Source organism: Setaria viridis, chromosome 6 (assembly GCF_005286985.2).
Source record: "Setaria viridis chromosome 6, Setaria_viridis_v4.0, whole genome shotgun sequence".
NCBI lineage: Eukaryota > Viridiplantae > Streptophyta > Magnoliopsida > Poales > Poaceae > Setaria > Setaria viridis.
Genome location: NC_048268.2, coordinates 1,768,891 through 1,795,239, shown reverse-complemented (window position 1 = coordinate 1,795,239; position 26,349 = coordinate 1,768,891). Strand labels below are relative to the sequence as shown.

At 45.1% G+C, this 26,349-nt stretch overlaps 4 protein-coding genes across 6 annotated transcripts; 2 read left to right on the top strand and 2 right to left on the bottom strand.

Moving 5' to 3' along the window:
* Positions 1-2,123: 2,123 nt before the first annotated feature.
* Positions 2,124-3,065, bottom strand: LOC117859616 (uncharacterized). The gene is made up of 2 exons (XM_034742757.2): positions 2,730-3,065; positions 2,124-2,648 (listed from the first exon to the last, which is right to left on the bottom strand). Exons 1-2 carry the CDS (start codon positions 3,063-3,065, stop codon positions 2,124-2,126), a joined length of 861 nt encoding a protein of 286 aa, XP_034598648.2.
* A 288-nt stretch (positions 3,066-3,353) lies between these two features.
* Positions 3,354-4,776, bottom strand: LOC140223104 (protein ALP1-like). The gene is made up of 3 exons (XM_072294559.1): positions 4,194-4,776; positions 3,881-4,106; positions 3,354-3,799 (listed from the first exon to the last, which is right to left on the bottom strand). The coding sequence occupies exons 1-3, from the start codon at positions 4,701-4,703 to the stop codon at positions 3,354-3,356; spliced, it is 1,182 nt and encodes a 393-aa protein (XP_072150660.1). The 5' UTR covers positions 4,704-4,776.
* A 6,607-nt stretch (positions 4,777-11,383) lies between these two features.
* On the top strand, positions 11,384-17,968 carry LOC117860549 (VIN3-like protein 2). 3 transcript variants are annotated; one of them, XM_034743865.2, is made up of 7 exons: positions 11,384-11,618; positions 11,950-12,019; positions 14,516-14,647; positions 15,024-15,690; positions 16,030-16,355; positions 16,542-17,503; positions 17,600-17,968. In XM_034743865.2, the coding sequence occupies exons 4-6, from the start codon at positions 15,032-15,034 to the stop codon at positions 17,453-17,455; spliced, it is 1,899 nt and encodes a 632-aa protein (XP_034599756.1). In that variant the 5' UTR covers positions 11,384-11,618; positions 11,950-12,019; positions 14,516-14,647; positions 15,024-15,031; the 3' UTR covers positions 17,456-17,503; positions 17,600-17,968. The 3 variants fall into 3 exon arrangements, with proteins under 3 accessions (XP_034599756.1, XP_034599755.1, XP_034599754.1); XM_034743864.2 differs by lacking the exon at positions 14,516-14,647 and adding an exon at positions 12,776-12,945; XM_034743863.2 differs by lacking the exon at positions 14,516-14,647.
* A 2,367-nt stretch (positions 17,969-20,335) lies between these two features.
* LOC117862255 (26S proteasome non-ATPase regulatory subunit 8 homolog A) lies at positions 20,336-23,165 on the top strand. The gene is made up of 6 exons (XM_034745788.2): positions 20,336-20,581; positions 21,135-21,213; positions 21,571-21,673; positions 22,281-22,544; positions 22,633-22,744; positions 22,850-23,165. Exons 1-6 carry the CDS (start codon positions 20,477-20,479, stop codon positions 22,988-22,990), a joined length of 804 nt encoding a protein of 267 aa, XP_034601679.1. The 5' UTR covers positions 20,336-20,476; the 3' UTR covers positions 22,991-23,165.
* Positions 23,166-26,349: the final 3,184 nt, after the last annotated feature.

The window sequence follows — 26,349 nt, the reverse complement described above, 5'->3', positions numbered from 1 at the left end:
CAACAAAATGGGAAACTAAAGGGACTACTGCCGCATAAGTGTTTGCAGATTTTCTTGCGTGGTTTTCGGTGATTAACAAGGATATGGTAGCCTGGTGAGCTGGTACCTCATGCTTCTCAGAATAATGAGGCCTCTGTGAATCTCAATTCGGGTGAGCAGATGATTGAGTACCATATGACATTACGCAAGCGGACCAGCATCGGAAATTCGGTAAGCAGATAAAAAGGATGAGGCCGCACCCCTACAAGGTTTAAAGTTTTCACCAAAGAGATAGTTTCAAGGTCAGATTGTCTACCTGCAAACCAGCAATCAGACAGGCCTAGCAGGCCGCAACGACAGAGCCCGGTTGCCGCTGACAAGACCGCTCCGCTGCGCCCTGTCGCGCTGGCCGCGTTCTCCCCGCGCTGCAGCTGGCCGCCACCAGCCTGTCATCTCAGCCTCCGGCGCATCCCCGTTCCGCGCGAGCCGAGTCCGCGGAGGCGGCGAGGACTGAGCCGCCGCCTCCGCGCTTCTCGCTGGGCTCCCGCAGGCAAAGCGAGGTTGCAGGTTGCGTCAGCCGCTACGACTCGCCCGCCACCAGCGACGACTGCTTCCCCATCCTTACTAAAGATCCGTAGCTTCTCCCTCCTCCCCGATGCGTTCGGCGGAGCAGCACGAGGACGCCGAGGAAGGCGGAAGCGGCGGCGCGGGGCGGCGGGCTGGGGAAGCGGTTCCAGTGACGCGCGCGCCACACGGTGACTTACGCTGATAGGTGGAGCCATCTCTTGCGGGCCCGCACGTCAATGACCAAATGGCGACGTGACGTCAGAGGGATCCCGTCACCGGAGCGGAGGGAGGCGGCCGTACTCCGTAGGGAGCAGCGGGGCTAGTGGGCCACCATCGAGCGACCTGTTTGATACAGCCACGCTGGTACGAGGGCACTACGTCACCTTGAATATTTGGACATTAATTATTAAACATAAACTAATTACAAAACCAATTTCACAACCCCTAGGCTAAATCACGAGACGAATCTATTAAGCCTAATTAGTCCATGATTTGATAATATGGTGCTACAGTAAACATTCATTAATGATGGATTAATTAGGCTTAATAGATTCGTCTCGCGATTTAGCCTAGGGGTTCTGCAATTAATTTTATAATTAGCTCATATTTAGTCCTTCTAATTAGCATCCGAATATCCAATGTGACATGGACTAAACTTTAACTCCAGGATCCAAACACCGCGAGAATCTACAGGCGGCTCGTATAAGTGAGAATTACCGTATAAACGAAGTGGAAATAAACAAAATATTTGGTAGGATTCTCGCTTATTTCCACCAACAAGCCGCTTTTTCCCGTCTCTAGTTTCCACTCTGCTTTCTTTGTTTCCTGCTTTCTTTGTTTCCGGAAAGAAAAAAATATTATTACTTCACGATGATAACTTTTTAGGCCTATTTGATCAGCTAAGGGTGCGTTTGGTTTTGGGACCATGCGGGTTGGGTTGGAGCCAACCCAGTTTTCTGGGTTGGAGTGAACCCAGTTCTTGTTTGGTTGCAGGGATGGGTTGGACCCAGTTTTTTGTTTGATTATGGGATAAAGTGGGTTGGAGTGGTTCCATCTCTTGTTTGGTTGGAGGATGAGGGTTTGACAATGAATATGCTCACCTTCTTGGTGAGATTACCCTAGCTGCCATACCAATTCATCAACAATATAGACATCAACCTGCTACTGCTCACATTCTAGCACTGTTATTCTCTTGTGAAAAATTGCCGTTAATTTTAATACATGGTACTGCTTAATTTAAAAATAATATAATATTAGGGGCTTCTTAATAGGATTTGATGCTCATTTGCTTTCTGCTTATAAACACATAGGATATAAATCATCTGAAAAGAAGAAAGATATTCCAAATGATGGATGAAAATAACAACATATACCAAGTTCAAGCCTTACATACATACACCAAAAGTTCATCAATCTTGAGCAACGTCAATGGCCAGTTCAAGCCTTACATATACCAAGTTCAAGGCAATACAATATCAGCCATCAAGTTGAAGCTTACATAATATAAATTCAGAGCTTAGACACTAATTCATGATCAAGTTTTAACAAAAGAAACATCCTACTCATTCAAATCACTCTTACATTCCAGGGAACTTCTCAGCGATGAACATTGTGACCCAATTTAACTTGTGCTCGAATGGCAAGTTATAGAAAGCTTTGCCAATGTGAGGATTGCTCACCAAATGAGCATAGTAGAAAGATATATGTGCTGAATTAAAACCAGGAAGTTGGTTCAAGACATCAAATAGGTCAGGTGGCAGCTTATCAGGTTTAGCTACCATTTTTATGGCAGCGGCAAGGTTCTCACCTACACTTTTGAAGGCGGCAACCAGCCCATCCTCTTCCATTTCAGCTATCTTGGACTTCTTACTAGGTCTACTAGCAGAAGACGTTGCCCCTTGAGTGGTATGCCCCTCACTTGGACCATGCCCAGTAACCTTATCCCCCTCTTCTTGACTTTCACCCTCATCATCCTCTCTACCTAGAGGTGCACTTGAGTCCTTTGCAAAATTTCCAGTAGCCATTGTATTGCCAAATATTGCCGTTATCTCTCTATAGTGCAAGAGGGGCTTGTTCAAGTACTCAGCATCAGACTTGTGATCCTAGACAAGATGGAAAAATATGTTAATATAATCTAACACTTGTCAATGAATCAAGAACTAAGCAAAAGACAGTAAGGTTACCTGGACATGGCCGTTGTAGTGCTCCTCATCTAGTGTAATCATGCAGTTTTCTTCATCAAAGAGGGCACCACTCAACTTCTTCAATCTATTTATCTTTGCATACCTTTTCTGCCATGTTTTCAAATGATTCTTAACTTGCTCACCAGTGATCCTTGTGGTGAACTTCTCATTGATAACCCTAGCACAACCATTAAAAAGGTACTTCTTAAATCCCTTTGATGTCTTCAAACCAACAGCCACCAAATCATTTAGGTGAGAGAGCATTAAAGCAGACATTGCTGATGTCCACGTAGCATGCCCACTAGTCCCACCACACCCTTCAGCTACTTCCTCCATGGTTCTGCCACACAAAAACACAATCAGCACTACTATGTACCCAAAATCAGCACCAAGATGTATCCACAATGTATATTATCACCAGTTCAAAAACAGCACCAACATGTATCCACAATGTACATTATGACCAATACAAAATCAGCACCAACATGTAGCCAAAATACACATTACCATCACAAATTACATAAAATTCAGCAAGCAACATGTTCATACAAATATTATTCAACATCAACAAAGAAAGGTTTAATATGTTATACAACCGAAAGAAATTCAAGTTTGATACAAATATTAGTTAACATTGTTGTTTTGACGGTCTGCCCACATCTGATCTGCTATTTGCTGCCTGAAATTAACCATGGCAGCATGCTCATGTGCTTGGCCAATGCGTGTGGAAGCATGGTTGTAGCTTGCCCAATTAGTATCCTCTGTGAAGAACTCATCACGCCCATCTTGTATGACCCAATTGTGAATAATGCAACAAGCACAAACAATATCTACTTGTGTTGGAAAAGGAAAGAATGGTGTAGCATCATCAAGAATTTTGAATCTCCTCTTTAGTGCCCCAAATGCTCTCTCTACTGTGACACGTAGTGATGAGTGCCTAAGGTTGAACAATTCCTTCTCATTTTGCACTGGATTACTTCCCCATTCGTTTAAGTGGTACCGAACTCCACGAAAGGGGGGCAAAAATCCTGATTTGGCTCCATATCCAGCATCGACTAGGTAGAATTTTCCTATCATTTGATATACAGTTTGGTCATAATACTATAGACTGAAATGTGTATATAAAAGTTGAGAGTTTACTACTCTATTACCTTGTGGGACACGAAGGCCATTCTCACGTTCTAAAGCATCACGTAAAACTAGAGCATCATGTGCAGCCCCTTCCCAACCAGCCAACACATAGGTGAACTGTAGATCAAAATCTACAGCTGCCATTACATTTTGTGTGCAAAAGGATTTCCTACCGCGAAAGGCATGCTCAATATTCTTAGGAACAGATGCTCTTACATGAGTACCATCAATAGCTCCAATACAGTCCTAATTTTTTCAAAAAGGTAAAAATTAGGGACCATATGATGTTAGATTAATAGAAAAGTCAAAACAAAACAGGGATAAGCCTCACACCTTAAAGTAAGGATCCCATCTGTTGTCCCCTGCAATTTTGCTTGGAGTGTCCAAAGACGGGGGCCTAATTAGTTCCCCTCGCAGCTCTCCAATAGCACGGAGTACTTTGTTGAAATAGCGGCTAACTGTTTCCCCCGATCTATCAAAATTAGTTCCAACTAACCTATTCCTAAGGTTATGTCCCACTATATTTAGAAACATACCCACCTGCTGCTCAACACACAAGTGACATGTATCTTGAAGCAAACCACGTTCTCTAAAAAGATTGCAAAATCGAAAAAACTTGCCTCTATTCAGTCTTAACATGTTCAAGCAAGTTGTGTCATCCTTCCAAATTTTATTATTTAGATAATCTACTCTCATCCTATCCCTTGCCTCCATAGGCCCATAGGTAATACCAACCCTTCTGGCACATCGTTTACGTTTTCTAGATTGAATAATCACCGCCATCATTGACAACAACATGTATGCAGCAGTAGCACAAGTTACAATCTTGGTCCTCTTATCCATCTACAATACAACAATAAAAGAAACACTTGTTCTTAGAGGCAATTGAACCAGGATGTCATGCTACTGGACTATTTATTCAATTCAATCCATAATACTATCAACCAGTACCATTCAAGTGAATTCAATAAATATGAACCAACATAAACATGGTGGTGTACGGTTTCAACCTTTGAGAGAAGGAGACGCGGCGCCGGCGGATGGTACGGGCGGCGACGCTTGGCAGATCTGGCGCTTGGCTCCGGTGGCGAAGCTTCACAGGGGCGGCAGCAAGCTAGGGGCGCGGCGGCGTCGGTCAGGGGCGGCGTCGGTCAGGGGGCCTCCCGCCACGGAGGCCAGAACACGGCGCCCGTCACGGGCCGCCGCACGCCACGGACGGCAGCGGACGGCGCCGGTCAGGGGGCGCCGGTCAGGGGCGGCGGCGGTCAGGGGGCCTCCCGCCACGGAGGCCAGAACACGGCGCCCGTCACGGGCCGCCGCACGCCACGGACGGCAGCGGACGGCGCCGGTCAGGGGGCGCCGGTCAGGGACCGCCGGCCACCACGGAGGACAGGGGACCGGCGCCGGTCACGGGCCGCCGCCCGCCAAGGACGCCAGGGGAGCGGCGCCGGTCAGGGGCGGAGCCGCATCGGAGGGGCGGCAGCCCGTGACCGCTCCGGACCTAGCTTGGGGCGGCGCCGGAAGGGGACGGGGGCGCGGCGGCGGAAGGGGTCGGGGGCGCGGCGGCTGAAGGGGTCGGGGGCGGATCTGAGGGGCGGCGGAGCGGATCAGTCCCCGGCGGTGGATCTCAGGGACGGCGGCGGCTGAGGACGTCAGGGCGCGGCGGCGGACGTCACGGGCGCGGCGGACGTCACGGCCGGAGGCGGATCTGAAGGGCGGCGACGGTCAGGGGCGGCAGAGGGCAGGCCATCCCGATTTTCAGGGGCGGCGGCGGCGAGATGAAGGGAGAAGGTGAGGGGAAGAGCGGGCGGTGGATGGGGGCTGGCGCGGCGTATGCTACGGGCGGCGGCGATGGTGGGTGAGGCGGCGGATGGGGGCGCCGGCGGAGGAGGTCAGGGCGGCGGGGTTGGAGCCGGGCGGTGCTCTGGCGTTGGGCTCGGGGGTGAGAGGAGGTGCGGTGAGAGGAGACGCGTGAGAAGATCTGGGTCGAAATGATCCGTTGGTTTTGGAGGAATCCCTTGGACCCGGATCTAATGGGAATATTCCCATGTGGGTTCGACCCAACCCAGTTCTCTTTTGAACCAAACGTGGGACGAAGGGGGTCCGACCCGTTCCGACCCAGTAACCAAACACACGGTAAATTTGCACCTAAAGGATTTTAGCTGGTTGAATCCAGTTTAACTCAACTAAACTGGTAAAAGACCGAATTTTTCATCCACTTTTCTCGGAAACCTGCTAAAAGACAGAAGATTGATGGTGTGGGAGGAAGGGGTAGGATACACAAACATCTCTTCAGCAATCATTTAGATGGTGGATCAAAACATTCCTAGCTAAAGTTTAGTTAGTTGACATTTAGCTTGTAAAAGAGGCACTAAATTTTAGTTGAGTCCTGGAACTTTAGGATAGGATGGATAAGGATTAACCCACGGTGGACCCGTGGTAGAGACTAGATGAAAGATAGCCATCGAATGGTTTTGGTACTGAAATCATTACTCTGTACGTGAATAAGTAAATAGGACAATGGTAATAAAGTGATTATCATGTGTTAGGCTAAAAGAGAGAAAGGGATGATAGGAAAGAGATGTTGTAGATAAGAGTTGCTCGTGGAAGGTATCTCGTAGACGTGAGAGGGGCATTATATTGCGCGGAATCTAGAGGATGCTTGGTGAACTAAACTTTAGTCCCTGTCACGTCGAATATTTAGATACTAATTAGGAGTATAAATATAGGTTAATTACAAAATCAATTGCATAAATGAAGGCTAATTCACGAGATAAATCTATTAAGCCTAATTAATCCATGGTTAACACATATTTACTGTAGCATCATATGGTCAAATCATGGATTAATTAGGCTTAATAGATTCATCTCGCGAATTAGCCTTCATTTATGCAATTGGTTTTCTAATTAATCTATATTTAATACTCCTAATTAGTATCTAAACATTCGATGTGACAGGAATCTTATCTCCAAACGCGACCTTAGCGTTGCTACTAAAGCAATTCGATGTGACAGGGTTCTTGTCTCCAAATAGGACCTTAGCGTTGCTACTAAGGGCCTGTTTGGCTCCATCATGTTAAAGTTTAACATCCGTCACATCGAATGTTTGGATGCTAATTAGGAGTATTAAATATAGGCTAATTACAAAACTAATTGCACAGATGGAGTGTAATTCGCGAGACGAATCTATTAAGCCTAATTAGCTCATGATTTGACAATGTGGTGCTACAGTAACCATTTGCTAATGATGGATTAATTAGGCTTAATAGATTCGTCTCGGAAATTAGCATAGGGTTCTGCAATTAGTTTTATAATTAGCTCATGTTTAGTTCTTCTAATTAGCATTTGAACATTCGATGTGACACTGTTAAAATTTAACACCTCGTATCCAAACACCCCCTAAAGCGATTTTGCATGTCAGACTCGAACCGTTGGGTGGGATTATTTTCACTTTTACAATCGTTGACAACGCGATGCGATCCCAAACATATAACCATAGACAGAGGGGGCAATATCGCTGTGAAGATAAAAGAGGCCGGCACAAACTATGCGTGATATATATACTTTCCACTAGCTCCACTCATTTTGAAGTGATGAATTTAGAAACATTCAAATCCCATTTTTAAATGGCCGTCCCTCTACGTACGACTGCGAGGGGCCCCGTCATTTTTGTTGGCACCGGAGAGCGTATTCAATCTTTTGAGGTTTTCGACGTGAAGCCGTTTGTTATTAGATGCCTGTTAGGAACGGGAGACTTGCCAGCTTGATGGAAAAGATCATGATGCTACGTTTGCCGATCAACAACCGGATTTAACGGGAGGTTTCACTACAAGGGTCAGTTTGGCAGGACTCCAGCTCCGACTTCTCCTGCGGCTTCAGCTGAAGTCCTACTAAGCAGTTTGGTCAAAAACGGTTCCACCTCTAGAGCACTAGAGGAGTCGGAGCTAGAGCCATTTTATATGGAGAAGCCGGAGAAAAAAAAAGTAGTTCCTCCGGCTCCGGTTCCTTTTAGGAGGAGCTGGAGCCCTACCAACACTAGGCCACAAAAGATTTGTATTGGCGGCTAAATAGGTTCTATGCTGGTGGGTCAAGCACCCACCAGTAACCTTGAGCCAGCACAAATGGCGTCAGTGTTGGTGGGTACTCGCTCGCCACCATAGACCACTCTAGCGGGCGACGTTAGCCACCCGCCAGCACAGAGGCTTTCTGCGCTGGCGGGTGGTTACATCACCCACCAACACAGATATTTTTGGGAAAATAAAAAAAGGCCTACTCGCCACTCCCGTCCCCGCCCGTCGCTCGTCCCCATCGCTAGCCGCCTGCCCTCCTGCCGGCCGGCTGCCGTCGAGTGCTCCCACTTTCGCTGCTCCCACGCCCGCTGCGCTCCCGTCAGCGCCCGCAGTCGCCCGTCGCCCGCCACCTGGAGTTGGAGATTTGAGGAGGTAAGGATAGGTATGCTCCTGTAGAGATAAGATATGAGGAGATATGAGGAGATGTAGGGGGCATTTGTGCTGGCGGCGCTTAGGTAGCCCGCCAGCACAGAGCTATCTGTTCTAGCGGGTACTAGCCCGGCAGTCCCAATTACCTTTGTGGTGGCGGGTGCTAGTTCCGCCCGTGAGCACGCTAATTTCGATGTGACGTCATAAATTATTTCTAGTGCAGTGCAAACTGACCCTGAGGCTTATGTAGCAGTTGCTTCAGAGTTTCCAGAGCCTGGGTCCCCTCGGGCAGCTCTTTTCTACGATACCTGGGTTTAGTAGCGCCCAGTTTATCGAAAGGAGAAGAGGAATGAAGGCAAGGTAAAAAAAAAATGCAGTGCATGACGATCACGGGTTCGATGATGGTAAGGAGCTCGACAGCACAAACCCGGAGCTGATGAATGAGTCGCAAATCGCCCGGGTTGCTCGGGGATCCGGTAGGCTCGTGAAACAAGCGGTGGTTAACAAAGTTTCGCTCAAGAAGATGAATACAAATAACCGTGACTCATCAAAGCCGTTGGTGAAGGCTCTCCGTATAAATACGATGGATCAGTTGGGTGCCCTAAACGTGCCATAGAATATGTTGAAACAGATGGGAACTAAGGCCAATCTCATGTCACGAAGGGTTTCATGGATATTAGGACACATATAAAGGATAGACACTTGCCGTCCATATACTGCCAGCGGTGCAATTTCATCCGACGTGGACTGTCACTAACGAGGAGAGAGATGAGAGCCGTCGTCTCGCGAGACGACAGCATGCGCTCGTGCTCCGAGGTACGAGACGGCGGCGCAGCGGCGTTGTACGCATCGGCGTTGTCGGCAAGAGGTGCAGTTCAATTTCTTAGCGTCGTTCCATCCATCCGTGACCTGGTTCTCCTGTTTAGGGGGCGTTTGGAAGACAGGTTAAACTTTAATCCCTACATCGGATGTTTGACACTAATTAGAAGTATTAAATATAGATTAATTACAAAAACTAATTGCACAACCCCTAGGTTAAATCGCAAGACGAATCTATTAAACCTAATTAGTTCATGATTTGATAATGTTGTGCTACAGTAACCATTCGCTAATGTGATTAATTAGGCTTAATAGATTCATCTTGCGATTTAGTCTAGGGATTCTGCTATTAGTTTTGTAATTAGCTCATGTTTAGTTCTCCTAATTAGCATCCGAACATCCGTGACAGGGCTAAAGTTTAGCCCCTGTCTCCCAAACACCCCCTTAAGCTAATAGAGAGGGGAACTTTCAGCGGGTCAGCGATCAGCAGTAGGATCAGTTAAGCTCGGGAAGGCCAACATTTTGATCCGTATGCACAAACAAACTGAAGTCACGTGAAATCATTCTCTCGGTTGGTCAGTAGCATTTCAGTCAAGCAAGACCTGGAAGAGCTATACTGTGTTGACGCACTCCATCTTTTCCAAGTTGACGTTTTTAGACCTGAAACATACGGTGATCTCGTTTGTATCCAAAAAGCAACGTGCACATAGATATTAATTATGCTTGATCATGGATGTATGCATGCATTGAATAGTTCGCAGACGGCCATATAGACAATCCACTGGACAAACTGTATGTATTGTTGTCTTTACGTGACTTGGCAAGTCAAATAGATAGCAATTGTCTAAACTGTTGAATGTGTCCTTAAATTCTATGCCACATAAGCAGTTTTACTGACTTGGCAACCTAATTATGAAACCCAACGAAACTTGCACTGAGGATGTTATAGTTTCATCGCAAGACACATTTGAGCATAAGTCCACGCAAAAATTAAAATGCTACAGGCTGTCTATGAAATGTGCAATGAAACGATGAAATTGACAGTTTCATTTTATCGAAAAGATGATATGGCAGTTTTAGTAACATTATGATAAAATCATACACTGAGACCGACTAAAAGAAGATGGGTTGATGAAACTTTTAAAATCATGGGTGGCAAACGATAGTCTTAAAAATGTGACAGCTATGTTGGAAACCTATCCTCCGTGGGATTATACTCTTTATTTTTTTCGAAACACAGGTAGGGGTGTTTGGATAGCAGGTGCTAAATTTTAGCACCTCACATCGGATGTTTGGACACTAATTAGGAGTATTAAACATAGTCTAATTATAAAACTAATTGCACAACCCCTAGGCTAAATCGCGAGACGAATCTATTAAGCCTAATTAATCCATCATTAGCGAATGGTTACTGTAGCACCACATTGTCAAATCATGAACTAATTAGGCTTAATAGATTCGTCTCGCGATTTAGCCTAGGGGTTGTGCAATTAGTTTTGTAATTAGATTATGTATAATACTCCTAATTAGTGTCCAAACATCCGATGTGACATGTGCTAAAATTTAGCACATGCCTCCCAAACACCCCCTTAGACGCTCACATACACGCACGGACACTCAATCGTATGAATACACGCATGTAACATTACCACAGAGATTAAGCTGGTAGATTCTTGATATTGATAAAATTACCATTAGCGCCTTGCTATCGACGAGCACGTCTTTTATCACTAAAAGAAAAACGTAAGTTGAATCTCAAAACAAATCCGAAAAAAATGCAGCACCAACATCAAGTCTAGGACTCGAATTTTGATGGGCAACTTCCACCACAACAAAACTTGTGATCTGAGTTACGCTCTCCGCGTAGTTAGATATTCACTCTTTTTCAAATTATAAGCAAACTTGTCTAATTTTATTCAATTTTTATAGAAAAAATATGTTAATATCTAACATTAGAAAAAACATTTAGTTTGTCAAACTATTTTCTATTTTCTATTCCCCAGGTCCTCAGGTAACAGCTGGGATGTGTGAAGAAAAGTGCACAGAGAGTGTTTCCCATAGCCGACACGTGGCCCGTCGTACCGTTGTACGCTCGATCCTCGAGATGCGCTGTTGCAGTGCAGCCTGCAGCCTGTGCTGCCTTTTCTACTGCGCAGTGGGCCCCCACCACACCTGGTCCCACGGCCTCCTCCCCACACCACGGGCTGCTGGGCCTCTCGCCTCTTGGCTCCCTCTCCCCAGTGGCTTGGCGTGGCGTGGCCCCGTCGTCTCGTCTCAAAAGCCTCGCGCACCACGGCACCCTCCCCAACTCCAAGGGGGGGACGAGCCCGTGCCCGCAGCGCCGCCGAGCACGCCCGCCGCCCGCCGCCTGCCCTCCTCTTCCTCCTTCTCCTCCCACCCGCGCCGCCGCCGCCTCCAATCCCCACCCGCTACCACCCCTGCAACTCGCTGGCCCCGGAATGGCGTCGCGCGGGGGAGATCCGCCCGCCCGTGTTTCCCGGTGAGCTCCGCCCCGATTCCCGACCATCCCCTCTCCTCGGTTCCAGCAATCGAATCGAGACCCGCCCAAATCTCCCTCCGCGTGGCGGTGGCGTCCCGCAACCCGTGGCCGATGGGATTGGATTTGGTTACCTCCGCTGCGGATGTGGAGCGCGGTAACCTAATCCGCCCACCATCCGCCCGGGGTTCGATTAGGGCCTCGTTCTCCTCGGCATTCACCCCTTTTACGCAATACTGTTGGTTTGCTGGGTGTTGCCGCCATCTGCGAGCTGTGTACGTGTGTGTCCAAGGCCTCTAAGTGATGTTTCCCCTTTTTGTTTGTTCCCCTGCAGGTAACCAACAAGTTCAGCTGAAGTGAGGTAGCGGCATTGTTCGTTCACCCGTGTGGCTTCCGCTTGGCTGGTGAGCTCCCAACTATGCTCCTGTCGGTGGAGAATGCCGCTCATTTATTGCGCATTCATGCATCGCTCGTTGTATTGGTGGCCTTCTAATGCATCCATTATTTGCCTTATAATGCGTGTTAGTACAATGTAAGGCTTCTTGACAAGATCAATTATGCCTGTCACGTGGTAACACATCTGTCGGGGTATGCTCTTGCTTCCATTATTGCGGGGGGACATGATGCGTTTCCCTGATTATCCGATCAATCTGTCTCTAGATTTGCTTCCCGTAATGTTAGGAAATGTGGTACAACTGCTCCAACCATAGGAACATGCTGGCGCAGCTACAAACTAAACTTTTGTACAGGTATACATCTAGAATTTGAAATCACAAACGGTTGTAGAACAACAGGTATACTTTGGTTTGGGTTTTACTTGGAATTTTCAGAAAGAATGTTAGCAAAACGTGGATATTTCTGGTAACAGAAAATGCCAAACACTTAGAAAATGGATGTTACGCAAGCTAGGGCCCACACCCACAGCAAACTAGAGCCTAGATCAGTTATGTAGTCATTCAATTGTCGTTTAGCTATTACGCGAGCGTTGCGAGGTGAATAACTCAAGGCTGGTGGCAGTTGCATGCATACATGCCACATATGCCTGTTGCCTACACAAGCTAAGCGGACACCTGGGTTCTTAGTTGGCACTCGTGGTGCTAGGTGCCAAGACGCAGCCGCCTAGCAATATAACTTGGCCAACAGATTACGTCTTTTTGCAGCTGAAGCAATAAGAGTTCCTTTCCTGAATAAACTTCTCAAGGAAGCTTCTTGCCAGTGTAGCAAGTTGTGTGAAAGCCTCCCAAACATTAGTGGTTGCGGTGTTGAGGATCCCTAATCCTAAACGGTTGCCAAGGTGATGGGAGATCCTGAATACTAGTGGCAACCCAAGGTGATGAGAATCCTAATCCATCTGATTTCATTTTCCGCTCTTCATTCTTTTCAATCAGCACTGTGCTATGTTCATTTGTGGCATAGCATTCGAAATAGTCGATCTGTTGGGCGATTAGATTCTTACTATCTTCGAGGATTTCCTGAAACTCTGGAAGGTTTAAGTTGCAATCTTGGAATGGACTTTTGACCTGTAATAGTAATTATGGATTGTTATGAAATATCCAACAATTTGATCACTGGTTGAGGTATGAGTTGGCAATAGTTGAGCAATGCCAAGTTTTGGTGACCCTATCATGTTTTTTCTTTTATGTAATGTGTGATGTCGGATGTGTAGGAAATCTGTAACTCTGTATATCTAGTTATGCCAGTGAAATTAAATCTGACTTTATGAAGTTCCTTTCAAAGCAATGACTCCACAATAGCGGAACTGTTTGGGTGAAGTTATAAAAATGGCAACGATGTACCTAATACATTTTGAAGGTATTGTCATATAGAGGGCTTTGTAGACTAACTTTCTATGCATCATGATGTACTGTATTGAAGAATTGAAGAGAATGTAGCTTCACTTCCTCTTCTTTTTTTCTTTGTTTCCATAGAAGTCAGAATGATGATGTAAAATGGCTTTCTTTGTGCACCTGAGTCCAAATGTAGGTAAATACAGCAATAGTGAGAATATGAAGATTCATTGGATTTCTTTATTGTCCTTTCTTTTTTTGAATTGTTTGTATGATATATCAAAGATAATTATATAAATGCACCAATTTTTTATTTGTGGCCAAAATTTTACACGGACCCTAGATATTCTGGCATCATTTGTCTACTGAGATGTTAAAATAAAGTTTCAGATTACTCTAAGTTGCTTTTACAGAGTGTAGCGAAGCTACATGTGAAGGCACAATCACTGCATGCTGATAATTTTATTTTTATTTCCTGACAGTCAGCTTAATGCTTCTTTTCCAAATTTGGACCAAGGAAAATGACAAAATTTACACTTGTTTTTGTTTGAAGACAGTGACAAAATTTGTTAAGAACTATCGCTCAACTGATGCACTGATAAAAGAGGCAAAACGAGAATTCCAATTTCAACTTTTTTTATCACTTAAAGTATCATCATTCATCAAGGGTCAGCGGTTTACATCCATTGTAGTAGGATTGGAGGAACTATATAAACTAAAACCATACTTTTGTGTCAACATGCAACTGGTTAGCATTGTTAAATGGTGACTAGGTGTTCCTCCTGTGTGTTTCTGCGGGGTATGCAGGTGCACTTTTGCATATCTATGTTCTATTATTGTACCTGAATAAACTTTTTGGTTTAGCTTAGGAAAATAATGAAAATTGCAAAAAATACACCCATGATCCATAATTGCCTTAAAGCCTTCAAAAAATTTATGTGTAGAAACATCATTTAGAATATCAAACTTGACAGAAATACCAGTTTGACAATTTTAGAAATTGGTGATTGGTCTAGTGGATAGCTGACCGGCATGCATGTGAATACTCGGTCATGCCTGCATGTGTCATTTGATTATAAGGTAGTTAATGGTTATAGTGTAATTGTTTATTAGGTGACTTTGGTTGGATCTATATCAGAAAAGTCCATCACATGCCTGAGGGCACACACCATTCAGTCGTCAAACAGTGGGGGCCTTATATAGTGAATGAACAAATTCCATGATGAGACATATTTCACTGCAACAGTAAGTGCGCACTTAAACTTATCCATGTCATGTCAGTGCTCCTAAGCAAACGATGTGCTTGCACAAACATGCCAGCATCATGTATAAAGTGCATAACTGCCTGTATACAGGTACTTTTGGTGTGGTGAAGCATTGGGTTGATGGCTAAGATTTTAAGTACAAATGGTTTGACCGCTTGTGGTTAGTTGATGGTGTAGCCTCACAAGAAGGATCCTTTGTAGTCAATATTAAATGATAGAAGGATATGCCTTTTTATTTCTTTGATTTTTATGCACGTATATTCTGTTCTTTTGCACCACTGTTCTCTTGTTGTATTTGTATACTCAGCTCACGCGATTTAATTCTGCTTAGCTGAGCTCATAATTCTTCTGTCCAGGAATTGTGATGGATCCAGGAAAACACAATGGGATGAGCCTGATGGACAAGAGACAACTAGTATACGAAGTTGCAAGATGGCCGCAAGGTGCCGTGGAGATTCTTCAGTGCTGGACCCGCAGGGATCTTCTTGAGCTTATATGTGTGGAGCTGGGCAAGGAGAGGAAGTACACCAATGTTCCAAAATCTAAGATGATTGCCTATCTCTTGAAATTAGTTTCACGAAACAGTGGACAACTCAAGGATGGTAATGCAGAGGCTATGTTATCAGGGCAGGATAACAAAGATGAAACACAAATGAAAGAATGTGAGGAGCAAGTACAGCATTCACTCAAAACTGCAAACCCTGACTCATCAATGCGCAGAGAGGCTCGAGCTGGTACAGTGGTGTGCAGCAATGTTGCATGCCAAGCCATACGGAATGCAGGCGATAAATATTGCAAGCGTTGCTCTTGTTGCATTTGCAATAAATATGATGATAACAAAGATCCTAGCCTATGGTTGGTTTGCAGCTCCGATAATCCATACAGTGGTTGTTCATGTGGTATCTCTTGTCACTTAAAGTGTGCTCTAAAGAATAAAAAAGCTGGCATTGTCAAGAATGGGTGCAACAAGTTGGATTGTAGTTTCTACTGTGTTAGCTGCGGGAAGATCAACTGGCTAATGAGGTATCCTTCTGACTGTTTTGATTCGTTAACATCCTTAGAAAATAATGTTTTATAAGAAAGGAAACTATGAACTCTGCTTGTTAACCTAATTCTTATTTAGGTCTGGCCATCCAAAACTACCGTAACAGTTTGTATTAACGGGCAATGCTTTCTTTTTGGTAATTTTTGCCATAATCAAACATATGTTTTTCATTCCTTTGCTGAGTTTGACAAATTTTTTAGTAAATACAAAAGTAATAATAAAGCTTAAGATGTTTTAAATGCTAAATGTTGTTGTCACCTATGCCTCTTGTGCCTGTTGAAACTCCTTGAATATTTGTTACCTCTTACCTACTGCAGGAGTCTGCGGAAACAACTTGCAATTGCCAGGGAGGCAAGAAGAGTTGATATGCTTTGTGAGAGGCTGTCATTGAGCCATAAAATGGTAAAAGGGTCTGAACATTACAAGGAAATAGCAAGCATAATCAGCTCAGCTGTGAAAACACTTGAGAAAGAAGTTGGTGGTGCGTTGGATCAAGTTTCTGCAATCATGGGGCGTGGCATTGTGAACCGGCTTAGTTGTAGCGCTGAAGTTCAGAACCTTTGTTCAAGTGCATTAGAAATTGTAGACTCCACAGTGGATAACATCTTGGAGTTTGAGTTGAATGATAATCCTCAAGTCCTAGGTAAGTTTGTCTTATAATTGACTTCCCTGTTTGCTCAAACTGCATTTGCATGCTTTCCTTGAACAATTCGATATAGTTGTGTTTGTTTCCAAAAAAAGGAAAATAAAGTACTTTATCAAAGATTTCCTTACAATAGATACATGCTACAACTTCGTGTCTGAACAGATGGTATTTTACCTTTTTCAGGTCCCCAACCCCGAATCCTTTTTGATGAGATCACTCCATTTTCTTTGGTTATTGTGTTGAAATATCAGGATAACATTGGTAAGGAGCACATTGATGGTTGCAAAGTTTGGCATCGAAGTGCTAAGGTTCTCAACTATTCATCAGAACCCACATGCCACATACTGAGACCAAATACTAGGAGCCTGGTTTCTGGTCTAAGCCCTTCAACTGAATACTTCTTCAAGGTTTTGCCTTTTGGCAGCATACAGGGGTTTACTGAGCAGGAGGCAAAATGCACTACACGGAGCCTGGACCAAGGCAGCAGCCAGTGTTCAACTCAGAATTCTGAGAGTGTGTGCCTCAAAGAGGATTCAGTGCAGCATCAGAAAAAGGATTTGAATTTGCAGAATCATCAGAGAGCCATTCAACATGATTCACCTAAGGGTTCTACAAATTCAAGTGAGAACAATTTATCCTGTGACCGGTATTCTAAGCGGGCTAAGATCGCAAGGTTAGATGGTGCAAGTGACAATGATGAAAGCCAATTGCCGCCAACATCTGAAGTTTTACCATTCCCGAGCTCCAACTCCTCTCCTTCGGAAGCTCCAAGCAAACCCGACGTGCTTATTGGCACCCCAGATTCGTCCTCCAAGAATTATGTGGAGCAGCAGTACGAGTACTGCGTGAAGGTGATCAGGTGGCTGGAGCACGAAGGACACATGGACAGCGACTTCCGTGTAAAATTTCTCACTTGGTTCAGCCTAAAGGCAACAGCGCAGGACAGACGAATCGTGGGCGCTTTCGTAGATGCCCTCATTGGCGATCCTCCGAGCTTGGTCGCCCAACTGGTCGATGCATTCATGGATGTCGTCTGCATCAAGGAGAAGCCCCCTCAGCCGCAACAGAAGGGTGCATGCTGCAAGCTTTGGCACTAGAAAGTTTCACCATTGCCTGACATCTCACTGTGTGACGTCATTTTGCTGGTAACCTTCTGCTGATCTTTTTGAAAATAAAAATAAGAAAATCTTCTGGTGATTGAAGGATACATATTGAAGTTATCGCCTACTGTTGATTATCAGGTTGCACTTGCCTTCTGTCACTGGGCACATGAACGGAACTCTTTGCAGTTACTGACAAGTGAAATGGCTGTCGTTATAACAGACGCCTATATGTAGTAGGAGCTTCATTTGGCATTCAGGTCCATTGATATCTGATTTATTCATTTAAATTCAGTCAGTAGGCGGATGATTGATCCATGAATACAATCGAGGTGGAACCTTTGTGCTGGTCAGAGATGGTTCATGGACCGGCTCAGAGTGTAGCCCGCAGCTGCTGAGTAGTTGGAGCTTGTAAGAGTAGACAGGCAAACTGTATGCATATGTGGAATGCTATGGTGGAAGTTTAACTGCTGTGAAATCATATCCTGACTTTGGAGATGTTTTATGTTATCTTGTGGGCTCTGATTATTTCGTATGGTATGTGCGAGTGCAGGGAGGTAGTCTTATGATTTACGGCTACAAACTATCAACCTGAAGTGTAGGTTGGCAGTCCACGACTGCTGCATAATCTTGCCAGCGAAACCACTGTTTGGGCAATGGTTTAGGTTTGCTGCCTGTTTTGATTTGCCGTTGCCCTGGTTCGGTTGTTCCTCTGACTGAGATGAGTCTCTTCTTCTCTGTCTCCTGGGATTTCTCGGCCTTGCCCTTTTGTGTATCGGGTTTAAGGTCTCAAATCGTCAATGAATATTATAGATATGTGACAGTACAAACAGCAGTGGTTGAATGTTAGGGGTTTATAACCTCCTAAAATTCCTGTCACATCGGATCGGATGTTTAGATACTAATTAGGAGTATTAAATATAGATTAATTACAAAACTAATTGCAGACAAATCTATTAAGTCTAATCACTCCATGATTTGATAACGTGATGCTACAGTAAACATGTGTTGATGATGGATTAGTTAGGCTTAATAGATTCGTCTCGTGAATTAGCTTCCGTCTGTGTAATTAGTTTTATAATTAGCTCATATTTAGTCCTCCTAATTAGCCTCCGAATATTCGATGTGACATAAGTTTGGATTAAAGATCCAAACACCTTCTTAGTTTTGGCACGTGGATTTGTGTGTGCAGAAAAACTACACATAAATACACAGCCAACCTAACCTTTGGCTTCTGAACTCTTGCGCTTGGGGGTGTTTGGATCTTTAGGACCTAAAATTCATGTCACATCGAATATTCGGAGGCTAATTAGGAGGATTAAATATGAGCTAATTATAAAACTAATTACACAGATGGAGGCTAATTCACGAGATGAATCTGTTAAGCCTAATTAATCCATCATTAGCACATGTTTACTGTAGCATCACATTGTCAAATCATGAACTAATTAGGCTTAATAGATTCGTCTCGCAAATTAGTCTCCATCTGTGCAATTGGTTTTATAATTAGTTTATATTTAATACTCCTAATTAGTATCTAAACATTCGATGCGATAGAAATTTTAGTTTATAAACACCCTTGAGTGTTTTTATGCACGTCTTCGTGGCTCCACCCACTTCTCTGACTCTCTCTCCAACTCTCCATCGTCCCAATTCATCACATGGCTTTGGTTTGAATGGTGAATACAGGCGGACAGGCCGCACATGGTGAACCTACAGACAGCCGCTGAGGGATCTATGTCGCCATTGAAGACATGAGTTCATTTTTTTTTCTCTCGTGTCCATCCGACTGCAATGACAACGTGGCAGGCTACCATAAGACATATGCTGCCATGCTGGCCTGTGTCCTTCACAAAAGGAGAAGAGCATACATGGCCATGATCCTGACACGGAGGTCCAAACCTGGCAGATAGAGTCCGGGTCGGATTTTTTTTAGAACGGGTTGGATTTTAATAATTATATGATAACAAACGGTTATTCGCTTCAGCTTATTCAGTGGCTTATCAGCCGACAAACAGTGTTTTTCTCTAACAACAAATCAGTCATTTCAGCTTTTCAGCTTTTCAGCCGGCTTATAAGCTGAATCGAACAGGACCAAAGCTCGTACATGCAGCATATCCAACCCCCAACAGGGCACTCCTGACTAAGAAAAAGAATACACCATATATGAAGAAGATCCAAGATGAAGCTCGTGGCCGTATCTCGAATCAACAAAAAAATGTTGAAATTTTAAATAGCCCATCAGTAACACACTATAAGTGCGCAATTAATCCATTGAATGCACCGGCAAACGGCAAAATGCCGACTCCTCGTCGTTTTCGAGATCGGACGCCATTCGCCTCACTGGTCAACCCCGAACGACGGACAACACCCTCTAGAGGGATCGATATACACCAACCCGTACATACGAGAAGGTGGACTAAAAACCTAAGACCACCTTGAGTCCTCCGCACTCCATTCAATCTGTCAAGGGATGCAGGATCGACGATGCCATTGATGTCACAAGCACCAACGGCGCTAATAAGTCCACAGAGAATTCGAACACCGACGTAAAGGGAAGCTTAACCCTACTCTAACCCTAGCAACAGTAGTAATAGGGGATTATACACTCCGGCTACCGAAATCGCAAGATTCCCTTCCCTCCACCGAAGGGCCACCGGAGGAGAAGGAAATCCGGCAAGATCGGCACCGGGGAGGAGAATCGCCCCTCTACGCCTCTGGAACTGTAGCAAAGGGGAAAGAGAGGTTGAGAGAGATCCAGGTACGAGTCCGTGTCGGATAGCAGAAGTGCAGAACACCGCCGGCTCCGAGTCGGAACCCGGCCCAACCAAATCATGGCCCGCTACGATAAAACTGGAGCAAGAGGGGAGGGAGGAAAAAAAAAACTCATCAACCCAACCCGCAAGCAAACTCGCCTCGCATCCCCCGCACCCGCAGCAGAGAGAGACGAGGAGTCGAGTCGCCGAGACCGTGAGCTCCAGCCTCCAGCGCACGCCGCCGCCGCCGCAGCCGCCGCCGATGGATCCGAAGCTGACGGAGGTGGCCCAGATGTTCGCCCGCTTCAAGGCGGCGTACGCCCGCAACGACCTCGACGCCTGCGTCACCCTCCTCTCGCAGCTCAAGGTGCGTGTGCGCTGGTCCCGCTGGATCTGTCTCGCCCGCCGTTTGCTTCCCCGATCCTTCGGTTTCCCCGGGGGATTTCGCGGTGGTTGTTTGTGGGGTTTTGGGGTTGGGATTTCAGGCTGGCGGCATGGAAGATGCGATTTTTACCTGTGGTTCGAGGATACGATTTGTTTGTGCCTTTTCTTCCGGCGTAGGGCTGATCCGGTGACGCCGGCGCGATGGGTTTCGCCGTGTTTTGATCGTTTTCGATTTGGCTCTAGGGTCCTTCCATCCGTGTCCGATTGGTTTGCACTCTGCAGCAAGAAAGGACGGATTTTTAGCAGTTTTTCGTGATGTACCGTCGCTCTTTGCTGCTTTAGTTGATTATATATTAGATCCGACTGTGTAGATCCGCCATTCGACTTCTCGTCAGGTTCTAGTTTGATTTGTGACGGAAAGCCCGGATTTTTACTGGACAATTGAATTGCTCTGTGTGATTTTGCGACAGTAAGGTACGATAACTTCATTTGAATTGCAAATGTGATTGACATGCGAAAACGTCTTGCTTCTGCAGGTCCAGCTCACCAAATTCCCCAGCCTTCCGCCGTTGTTTCAGCAGGCACCCAACTCTGTGGAGGAGCTCAAACTTGCAAGTAAGATGAACTTGGCCTCCTGTTTCTACATCAGTTGTTGCACTAGCAATTCTCTACTGCTCTAGTATTTGTAAAATTGCATTCTTCTTTTTAACTCACTGTGAATTCACAGATAATGTTGCTTCCTATATTAGAAACAAGTATTGGATATTGCATATGATGCTTTGTTTCATTACCATGCTTGTACACAGAGATGAAACATTGGTTGTGCTAATTGATTTATGTTTTACTTGTGCTTGTTTATGACTGAGCTATTTAGTAGTTAATAAACGTTCGAGAGGCCAGTAAATTGTTATGCAATCCTTCTAATTGTCCTTCAACAGACCAAGTGCTAAACTTTTATCTAACACATTTCAGGGGACATTTATGAGCATGCGGTTGTTTTGAGTGTGAAACTTGAGGACCAAGATGCATTTGAACGCGATTTCTGCCAACTGAAGCCTTATTACATGGACACATGGTTAGTTCCTCATTACCCTATTTGTCAATAGATTTTCAATATCAATTTTGCTTATTTCTTTAGATTGGATTAATCTGAAATTTAGATTTAAATTGTAAAGCTTGATTTGAAGGTGTATTTTTCTGATATGCATGAAACAAAAATAACTTCATAGATGATAATTCGGAATAGCTATATGCCCTATGCACCTTAGGGTTCTGCCCTGCCAATGTAATATGCAGCCAACTGGCTACCCTGTTTGAAAATCAGACCTTCTGGTATGTTTGTTTGTGTAAATTGAGGTGTCCGGTTAGTGGGACTGACAAAATGTTAATTTGTGTTGGTTAACATGTTCTCTGACCCCACAATAGTGTCAAGTAGTTATTTCCTAGGAGGAGTTCCTAAAATGAGTTTAAACTGGAACTTGTGTGTAGGGTTAGGCCTGTTGGGTATATGCTTGCGTTTCCAGGTCTTGGGACATGTTTGTTAGCAAATTTGGAATCTGATTGAATATTGCCACTACGGGTATTTTGTTCAGTAGCATGCTGGAACTTTTGTTGTGCATTTGCTCTGTTATTCATGCTAAAGAATTTTCATATTTGATACTAACTGATATTTGTTCATGCAGTGGCATAATTCCCCCCTCACCGGAAGAGTACCCAATTTTGGGGCTCAATCTTCTGAGGCTGTTGGTCCAGAATAGAATTGCAGAGTTCCACACCGAGCTGGAGCTTTTGCCTGTCAAGGCACTTGAGCATCCTTGCATCAAGCATGCTGTGGAGCTTGAGCAATCCTTTATGGAGGGCGCCTACAACCGAGTGTTGAGCGCTCGGCAGGCTGTGCCGCACGAGACCTATGTTTACTTCATGGACCTTCTTGCCAAAACAGTTAGGTGAGTGGGCTTCTGTTACTACTGGTTGTTTTCTGATCGTATGATTTTATCATTGTGGAGATGCTCACAGTGTTTTCTCGTCATGCAGAGATGAGATCGCTGGGTGCAGCGAGAAGGGTTATGATTCCCTATCCATAAGTGATGCCAAACAAATGCTGATGTTCAGTTCGGACCAAGAACTGAACCAGTACATCACAGAGGTAATTTCAATCTTTCATTTTCTTCCTCCTGTATCTGATTGTATTTCCCTGTGGAATCGTTTGGTGTTCAGTGTAGATTCTTATAATGTCATATATCATTAACAGGAGCACCCGGAGTGGGAGATAAAGAACGGCTCTGTCTTCTTCCAGAAGGCCAAGGAGTCGCAGCCCTGCAAGGAGATTCCGTCCTTGCAGCTAATCAACCAGACCCTCAGCTACGCTCGGGAGCTGGAGCGCATTGTATGATTTGGTTTCACAATAATTCCGAGGGATGTTTCTTTTTTCTGTGGTCACTTGGCATTGCCTGTACTGTCATTACGTTTCATCACAGCTCTGATGTGTCTGAAAAACATCATGTGAACCTCTGAGGAGCTGTATCTGCCCGACCGATATTGAATTGTTTGTGTTTCACCATGACCAATCACATGTACTTGAAAAGGGTTAAATTATTTTTCAGAACGTTGGCGAGCAATGTCCTGACCTCAATTAGATATTAGTCGCTCTTATTATCTCGTTCCCTCAACATTTGCCTTTTCCACGTAATCGCACAAAATTGGCCTTTAGTTTCATGATGTTGGCGCATGGCTCGACTTGTGACTGAATAATAATTATAGATATTGTACATGTACGTCACGTGAACTTGATCAATGCATGTTCTTGTCTCCTAGCTTATATAGAGTAAAATACAACAGCGGTTAGGCTTGAAACCTGGCTTCAACCCGTTTTAAATTAACTCATTCCCCCCACACATCCTGCCTCATAATTCTATTATCTAAATCTAACCCGAGCTACTCCACCAATTGATATATGAAACTATGAACGTATAAGCCCGCATAAAGAGTCACATCCTAAAATTAAAACCTCGTTCAAACATTAAATGACTCAATTTGACGGTCCTACTTTGGGTAAAGTGTTGCGGCTGAACCTACATTTGGACCCCACATCAAGAGCTAGATCGTAAAACTAAAACATCATGTTCACACCTTAAAATTTTGGAAAAAATAATCTAAATTTATTGGAGAGATGACTCAGTTTGATAGTCTGCTACTTTGTGCAAAGTGTTGCGGCTGAACTTACACGTGGGCCCTGCATCAAGAGTTGGAGTTGGACCCTAAAACTTAAACCTCGCGTTCAAACCTTAAAATTTAAGCGAAATTGATCAAAATTTGTTGTAGATAACTTAGTTTGACAGTCCGCTACTTTGTGCAAAGTATCACGACTGGACTTATATGTGGGCCCCGCGTTAAGAGTCGGACCCTAAAACTAGAACCTCGCATTCACACCTTAAAAATTTAGAGAAATTGATCGAGATTTGTTGGAGACGACTCAGTTTAAAGGTTCGCTACTTTGTGCAAAGTGCTGCGGCTGGACTTACATGCGAGCCCCGCGTCAAGAGCCGGATCCTAAAATTAAAAACTCGCGTTCACACCTTGAAATTTGAGCGAAATTGATCAAAAATTGTTGGAGATGATTTAATTTGACCGTGCAGTACTTTGTGCAAAGTAGTGTGACTAAATCTATATATGAGTCCCCCGTCAAGAGCCGAAGTCTGAAACCTGAGTTAAATACATACAAACAAAAAAAAACTATTTCCAACCCCCCCAACCCATTAGATACTAAAACCCATTTTAACTCATTCAAACATACCCACGTCACAACCTGTCCCATAAAACCCATTTCAACCCGTCCCATTAGCAGGCCTAACAGTGGTCCCTGAACTTGTCCCGTGACGTTCTCCGGATCATAAACATTCAAAATGCATTTTCAAATCCTCAGACTTATCTCAAAGTGTCATATGGGTTCATAAATTCTCAAAGTGCGTATATAGCCCCCCTCCACCCCAACTTGTCCTCGGGTTTCATCCGGATCCTTAAACTCTCAAAATACATTTTCAAATCTTAAAACTTGTCACATGTTGCTAATGTCAATGCTTCCTCCTCGCTCATTGCCTTCACAACCACCTTATGCTATTGATCGCGCATGTGTTGCTTGGCGCTTGATTGAGAGATTTTAAAATGCACTTTGAGAGTTTAAGGACTCGGATGACACCCTAAGACAAGTTGGGGGATCTGAAAATGTGTTTTGAGGGTTTGGATCTGGATGTGCATTTTGAGAATTTAAGAATCTAAATGATACATCATGACAAGCTTAGGGAGCGCCCGTGTATTTTACTCTTTCTTTTTAAAAAATAAAAAGAGCATCGGCTAAAACAGTGGAACCTCTCTGGTTTTCCTTTTCGCCAGATCCACGTGCAGCTTCAAAAGTGAAGCCATTTGATATAACAACAAATTCATTTCCAATACCTGAATAAAACGGTGCACAAACATGAAAGTATAAGGACCGGCTTTGACTTCAACACTATAGAGCACTTTAACGTATCGTAGCACGTGCTGAAACTGAAGGGGAACCACTTTTTTCGACTTCACCGGCTTCCCTCTTCCCATTCTATTTTTTTTTTGGTCTCGTTTTGTGTTGTGACTCAGTGCAGCACAGTGTATTAATGTAGCATGAAGAGCAACCCGGCACACACGGCACTCGATAACACGCGTCTCTCCTCAACCCGCAACTGTCTAGCTCACATGGCGGCGGCGGAGAGCATGGATGTCGACGGCGGCTCATCCACTGGACCCACCATCGTGACCGTCGCCGTCGCCGGAGCGCAGCAGCTTCAGAGGCCCAGCTGGTGGCTCCCGCCGACCCGTCTGGTGGTGTATGCTACTAGTAGCAGCAGCACCTCAGGCTCCCTCTCCTCCACCTACACATCCGGCAGCTCTCAGCTGCAGTCCTTCGACGACCAAGGAGGCCCCGCAGACCTGCCTACGACTTTCCACAACAGGTTCGAGCTTGACCAGTTCCCGTGGCTCGAGCTCGAGGAAGGAACCGAGAAGACGCGCGGGCACGTCAATGGCCTCGTTCAGGAATTCTCGGCGGCCGCCGGCGACGACGACGAAGATCTGGTCCTGGAGAGGTGGTTGTCGGATCTGGGCGTCAGCTGGGTCCTCAGCATCACCACCAACGACGACAGGTCGCCGGCCTTCATGTTCCCGCGGCGGATCGAGCACTTGGCCCGGAGTTGGGTCGACGCTCTAACGGTAATCCAGCTCGCCATCTTCGCATACTTCGACGGATGGATCGGAGCACCCAGGAGGAAGGTGTTTTTTCTTCAGTCCCGGCTGCTTCCGAATTCGCACGGTTTCTTGAATCAACCTTCTTGAAGATGCTCCCTTTCGCTGATGCGGTTATGTGATTCAAACGGAACCAAAATTTAATGCGCCGTTTGAGAGAAAAGTGAGTTTTAAATTTGAAAACCAAACCTACGGCCAATTAGCAACCTGTCGCATGTCCTATCAATGTCAGACCACCATCCTATAGAGCCCTAGGTTCCTAGCGGCAGCCCGCGCATGCTTCCCATGCCCGCGGCCCTCCGCGCTTCATCCAGTCCGAGCCGAGCAGCAGCAGCCAGCCGAACGAGCCGGCCGGATTTCTCGTTGCGCCGAGTGTTGTTAATGGGCTGTGGTGGGCCTGACCCAAAACTAACACTAGGTCAAAATAACAGGCCTGAGCCCACCCAACGTAATGGTGATTGGGGCAGGTCAGATCGGGCT